We start from the raw sequence: 6510 nt of genomic DNA, 5'->3' as shown, positions 1-6510 counted from the left end.
AGAAATTGGTTAGATGTTGCTAAATTAAATTGTACCTTAATGAAATTCTGCGATTGAATCTTTCCTAGCGTAGCACTAAACTAAATCTTAACAAAATCAAATTCCTTATAGTTATTAAAGCATATACACGGCGGAAGATGATAATTCAATTAAAGAATGATCAGATTGATGCCATCGTGGCACAAAATGCCCAATTTAGTTAAGCTTTTCCAAATACGAATTACAAAATTAAAATCAAATCTTTTTGTATATATAAGAGATGTACGAGGTAATACATTTAATTGGTAATAATTAATAAAAGGAAAAAACAACAAAACATGCAACATACATACGTATGTGTGTATGCTTTCGTTAAAAATAATCCCTTAGCTCGATTTTGTGTGTGTGTTGTGTTTGTGCTTAGAGAGAGAGAGAGAGAGAGAGAGAGAATCTACACTGTGGATCACTTTTGGCCAAGAAAATCTGACTAGGCAGTTACTGTATTATCAGCTTGCTGTTCTTCGCGTTCGATATATACTTCGCTTTATACTGATCGAACATCCTATCGAGGTCCTCCATCACTTGTCCATGTACTTTGTCCACATAGGCGGCATCCGGCTGATCACTCTTTACCACATCGATAGGGGAGCCAACTGTGGAATAAATGTGTATCCATATTAAAGAATATATTATACAGGGACTCAGCTGACACTCACCAACTTGGACGATGCGACGGCGTTGGGGCAGAAAGCCAAATGAATAGTTGAAGATGCCACGACCCATTGGAATTAGCGGGGATATCCCCGTCAGTTTCTTCACCACAGACTGAAAGCGGCGGAGCAGGGAGTCCGGCGGATTGGCCACTTGATTGAATATATCCACCTCACCAAAGGAAAACGTGGGCACAATAGACGAACTGGATGGAGTAGGAAGTTTAGTTAAATACAACAAATTTCCAGCAATAACTAACCCCGTTCGAATGGCCATTTTAACGAATCCCTTGCGGTTCCTCAGGGTCAGAATATACTTTCCCGGATGCGAGTCCATGGCCTCTTGTGCGCCACCCACAAGTATGGCCACTGCATTGGATGAGAAGCCATCGCGATTGTCGGGATGCTTCGGATCATTCGATTTGGTTAGCAATCGGACCAGGGACTCCTTGGACACCGACACCATTCCCCACCAGCGCACAATGTCACGGAGAAGCGGTGTTCGAAAGTGTTGATCCAATGTAGCTACCTTTGGTCGGATCTGGGGAAACAACTCCAGCCATTTGCTGATGTCCAGTCCCATGTTTACACAAGTGCCAGTTCTATTGCAGTAATCGTTTGAAATGCAGTTCTATGCCTCGATAAGATTGGCTATCTGTTGGCTGTCTTACCCGAGTATTCCATGCGGAAAGCTGGCCAAAATGTAGTTTCTATTTGGTGGCAGGTCGACTGTCTTTACCAGCTCCACGGGAAAGTAGTCCCGATAGTTCCTATAAACTCGATTAGCACGGTTTATCATCCAACTGAGGGATACTTGGAATGATTATCTTTACATTATCCTTTAGTTACACACTTACCCATTGCCTTCCAAGATGGAGTAGTTTCTCTTGTGATCCACATAAATGTAAACAAAATAAACGAGCATCAAGGTGCGGATAAAGATGCCGCCATAAAACTGCGAATGGTAAAGCAATGTGACAATGACAAGTTGAACAATTTCGGCATGTTCTGTTGGTTACCATGATGACTGCAACAATGAGGCAGGCTAAAAGGGGCAGCGTGAAGAACGTGAGCGTGAGCACCGCTGTGACCAAGGTTTGCAGGCGGCGCGCCAATGGAACGCGTAGGGGAGCCCACTCGATTTTCATTTTATATATTGCCTAGCAGTTCAATGGTACACAAAAAAATAAATAATACCGTGTATTAGCCAGCGACTCTTTCGACGGCTCTCCAGCAACTAATTGACAGCGAACCAACGACAAACTAATTTCAATATACTGATACTGTGCTGATACTTATCCTTATCAACGAAGCAAGCCAGTCGTCTACGCGTGCTGAGGGCGGGGCGTTGCGGCAAGCCCCACTTCAGGGAGATAAAGATAAGTATTGAGAATTGACCAAGTGTCTAGGCCCTTGACATAGACCATCAGAAAGTGTAGTAAGATTTAGCGATAACGCTCGGATACCCTGATTACGGCGACCCACTCCACTTCGATTTATGTGCACAAATTATAGTCAAATTATCGTTTCATTTATCATTACCAACCATTTAATCGTGATTTCCCTGTGGTGACTGATTAGGAAACCCGATTCTGCTGGACTTTAAATTGGCGCATTCCAAATCATGTTTCTAGGCTTGAAAACTGTTGGCATGCCCGAAGTCATCTTACGACCTTTAAGAGTTGAGAGAGTAACACTTTCGGACTCTGGTTCGCAACAGACACGCTGCGATCTATGCGTAGCTACACAATGGTGCTTCCTTGATAAGAAGTTCTGTTCAGTTTCGTGCATTCACAGTTCGCTACGGATTTGTGGCGGTCTTATCAGGCAACCGCCATCCCGGCTGGGCATATGCTGATTCATTCAGAGTTGTTACAGTCTCTGATTGAAAACACTGCACTGTAACTGACGTAAGCACACATACTCGTAGAGTACAATTGGAACTGGTTCTAAAAAAACTCTAATCACTCTTAATCAACAACAATGACAAACTTATGGAAATATACCACTTGAAGTGCATTGTGCATTTGGATAGTCAGTACCGCTCATGTTTTGGGTGACATATTCACACGATTTGGAGGCAATGCTCAACAATTTGCTTATTGACCCCGTCCCGAGAACGTTATCGCATTTCAATAACAGAATCGATATAGCTGGCGTACAATTTTCAACTAACCAAGCGCGACGTGTTTGAGGCAATTTAATTGCATGCACTGGCATGTACATGCAGATGTGTGCAGGTGAGATTTCAAGTGCACCAAGTGCTTATTTGGTGAGTAATTTAAATATATTTTAACTTTAATATATATATTAAAACACAAAAATCTAGGTAAACATTCGGTTTCAATTCAGCCAAATAAAATGATAGTGCTGAGCCTTCGAACTTCGCGCGCATTGATTGAGCATTTCAAGGCGGAGAGCTTTTGTCAGAATGTGATTTATAGCAGGGCATCGATTATTTGTATGGCATGGATACTGTGCAAGCGAATACGCGTAAAGTAACGTATTGATGTTGTTTGAAGACGAGATGCGAAATGCTTCTTATCCCCCACAAGAGTTAACGCTATCCTGGTACCATCCTGCGGCTATATAACTATGGCGCCCAATGATGCGAACTCTCGGGTACTTAACTCATCGTGCGAAATTATGTCTTTAGCTCTGAAAACTCTATCAAGGTAGTAATATTATACAGAACAACAAAATTAAGCAACATGACTATCCCCGGTATATTTCCGGTATATTTTGAAATTTCTACAGAATATTTCGGTATATTTATAAGGTATTTTGTTTCTCTCCCGCAGCATTTGAAATTTAATTGCAGCAATCTCCCAATCCCGTTCAAATTACTTTCCCGGTTAAGTTTTTACCGTTGGCAACATCAATAAATGGGCCAGCAAAGTGTTGTCAAATTCAACCCCCCCTCACGTAACTTTTCATGATAATTTTGTTGGATAACCTCTTAAGTTCTTAATATATTTTGAAGACAATCCAATAAAAGGAAGTCATAAAAAGCACCCAATCTTGTGGAAAATAAAATGATGATTCGCGTAAAACTATAATTTTAGAGTTGAGAGTCCTAACTAACTGGTAATATTAAACAGAAGACCAAAATCGAGAAAAATGATTCATGATTTTCGGTATATTTACGGTATATTTGGAAAATGCGAAGGCATTTTTTGGTATATTTCTGAGGGCGAGACAGTATTTTGTACCGCCTAATTCCCGGTCACACTTCTCCGCGCATGTATAAAACTCCAATATAAATAACGGGTCTCCTCACAATTTTTCAAGTCGCCGTGTAAAAGTGAAGTGTCCCCGTGCTCGATAAAGGCTCTAAGCAGAAGATAATTTAAGTAAAAAGTTCAAAAATCCATACAAATACAATATGAGGGAAATCGTACACATCCAAGCTGGTCAGTGCGGCAACCAGATCGGAGCCAAGGTATGTTAACTGCTATATATTGTGGGCATGCTATTTTACTCTTAGAAGATGGATCAATTAAGTACAGTTGCCAAAATGGCGTCATTTTTTGCACTGATGCCCATGTGGCAAAAATTATTGAGGCCGCCGGCATTTGCTTACAACAACACACACACCGAGAATTATGTATACATAAAAATGTATCGTGAGTACCGGCATCTGTGTCCGTCTGCTCCCCGAAATGATGCTCGCTCCCCCTTGCAATTGTCCGATGATCTGTGTAGAGTGCCTCTAAAAACTCCGACACGCCCAAGATCTCTGGGAGCCTGTCTTTGATGTGCCTGTAATTATAGTTTTGGGTGTGTCTGCAGTTACATTCATCTGCACATACACAGAAAAATGAACGCTTGCCTATGCATGAGTCATTTTCACTCCAACAAATACTTTCTCAATTTTCCCCTTGAATGTGAAAGCAACTCTTGGGCTAACAGATGGTGAAGGGCTTCATAGGCTTACAGCTCACATACATACACATGTATACATTTTCTACCAGTTCAGTTGCCGGTTTTTGCCGCTATACTTCTAAAGAGAAAACATGACGTCATTTTAACCTAAAATGGCTGAACCGGTCTGTCGGTGACCGGTCGTATAAGAGAGACATATTTTGTGTATAAGTATGTACTCATTCTATCGATCTGTCTATGTGTTTTGTGTGTACATACTTTTGTGTGTTCATACAAATCGCTATTTTGGCACTCTTGGAGCGGCTTTGGCTTCTATCTTATCTTGCATGAAAACATTTTCTATTTTTTATTCATGACGGTCCATACACATACACAATCGCACTTTACTTCATCTGTATAAGTGTATGCAAGTGGAAAATCTGCATTGCTTGTGTGGAGAGGCAGAAATGCAACTTCGGTTTATTTTTATGAGCGAGAAATTGTTCAGCTGCAGAGGCGGCGAAAATGGGGGTGACCATATAGAGGAATTTACCGCATACTTCGCGAACTCTCTGTGTCTCCATATTTTCTTCTGATCTCACACACACATGGAAACAAGGGCGGTGCTGCACATGCGTGCGAAAAGGACTGGAACGGGGAAAATTGATGACGAATCCTCTGTGTCATCGTCTCCTTCTAGTCCTTTCCGGGAAAATCAATAGGCGTGTCCTGAAAACAACCCCTGAAAAGCCTAAAACTTCTGGCAGCTGCAACATAACAATTGTTGTGCTAAATGTAAGACTGTATGTGTGTGTATCAGGGACGACGCTTAAAGAGGGTCGGCGAACGGTATGTATGTATGAATGCACATGTAGAAGAGGTACCACACAAACACTCGAAAATACTTATTTTTATGAATGTCGACCACGCAGTTTTCGGTGTATGCTTGTATGCAAGTACATCCAGTCCTCGCCTTTCTATCGACTTATTTTACTTAATTATTTTATTTGTTTACTCGACGTAAACAACGAACCAAACTTTTTTGTCATTCGCGGTGACGCAATGCCCTGAAAATAGTCGATTTATGCGCCATATGGTCGGTACGCTGAGCCAGAGTTGCAGCTTAACCTCAACCACCGCCAACGCCATTGCCTCTCGCCGTCTGGCCTAAATGTGTGTGTGGGCTGTGTATGTATGTGTTTGTGGTTGCCCCCGCGCCGGTGATGTAAGCGCACTAGGGGAAATGTATGAGGAGGAGTAGGAAGGGGGCAGAAGGAAAGCCAAGCCAAACCTGAGGTCGACCTGAATGGTGCGTGGGGTGTCAGGGAAACGGTGACTGGGCGGGGCTGATATTTCCGCCGCCGGCCCACACTGACAATTGCAGAGTCCAATGCCAGACACGACAACGACAGCTGCGCTCCGAGCTGGGCCCACGCCAGATGACGTTATCGTTGACGACGCCGGTGTCTGTGTCGGCGGAGTCTCATGAGCCAAGCAACGCACCAAAAATGGCATCTCCTGAGATATGTTAATCAGAGCTCGGCCCATACATAGGTACACAGACATAAAAATACATACATACATACCATTGTACATTAAATTTAGCGCAGATATCTCGAATGTCGCAAGACAGTCCCATCAATCAATCAATACTTCTGCATTTGATGAACTAAATTGTTAATTATGAATTTTCTTTTGCTTCTTTTCTTAATAGTTCTGGGAGATCATCTCCGACGAGCATGGCATTGACGCCACCGGTGCTTACCACGGGGACAGCGACTTGCAGCTGGAGCGCATCAATGTGTACTACAATGAGGCGTCCGGAGGCAAATATGTGCCCCGCGCCGTCCTTGTCGACTTGGAGCCCGGCACCATGGACTCTGTTCGGTCCGGCCCCTTCGGCCAGATCTTCAGGCCCGACAACTTTGTTTTCGGACAGTCCGGCGCCGGCAACAAC

General features: G+C 42.9%; 2 protein-coding genes across 2 annotated transcripts; one reads left to right on the top strand and one right to left on the bottom strand.

Moving 5' to 3' along the window:
* Positions 1-262: 262 nt before the first annotated feature.
* LOC117592077 (diacylglycerol O-acyltransferase 2-like) lies at positions 263-1918 on the bottom strand. Its single transcript, XM_034285589.1, has 6 exons — positions 1709-1918; positions 1547-1644; positions 1361-1492; positions 950-1291; positions 696-895; positions 263-632 (listed from the first exon to the last, which is right to left on the bottom strand). Exons 1-6 carry the CDS (start codon positions 1835-1837, stop codon positions 475-477), a joined length of 1059 nt encoding a protein of 352 aa, XP_034141480.1. The 5' UTR covers positions 1838-1918; the 3' UTR covers positions 263-474.
* Positions 1919-3970: 2052 nt separating this feature from the next.
* On the top strand, positions 3971-6510 carry LOC117592511 (tubulin beta-4B chain; the record flags this gene model as incomplete). The annotated part of the gene is made up of 2 exons (XM_034286355.1): positions 3971-4131; positions 6268-6510. Coding segments are annotated over exons 1-2 (300 nt in total), but the record flags the coding sequence as incomplete, so codon positions are not given.

The sequence above is a fragment of the Drosophila guanche genome, unplaced genomic scaffold, assembly GCF_900245975.1.
Source record: "Drosophila guanche unplaced genomic scaffold, DGUA_6, whole genome shotgun sequence".
NCBI classification, from domain to species: Eukaryota; Metazoa; Arthropoda; class Insecta; order Diptera; family Drosophilidae; genus Drosophila; species Drosophila guanche.
Note: the sequence above shows the minus strand (reverse complement) of the source record. Positions and strands in the feature narration are given on the sequence as shown.

Bases quoted from the DNA above. Each gene is read 5' to 3' on its own strand.
- LOC117592077 (XM_034285589.1), bottom strand. From the start codon at position 1,837: ATGAAAATCGAGTGGGCTCCCCTACGCGTTCCATTGGCGCGCCGCCTG. The intron at 1,493-1,546 runs GTAAGTGTGTAA...AGTATCCCTCAG, and splicing joins TCCATCTTGGAAGGCAATGG to TTGGATGATAAACCGTGCTA. The intron at 1,292-1,360 runs GTAAGACAGCCA...TTACTGCAATAG, and splicing joins TTTCCGCATGGAATACTCGG to AACTGGCACTTGTGTAAACA.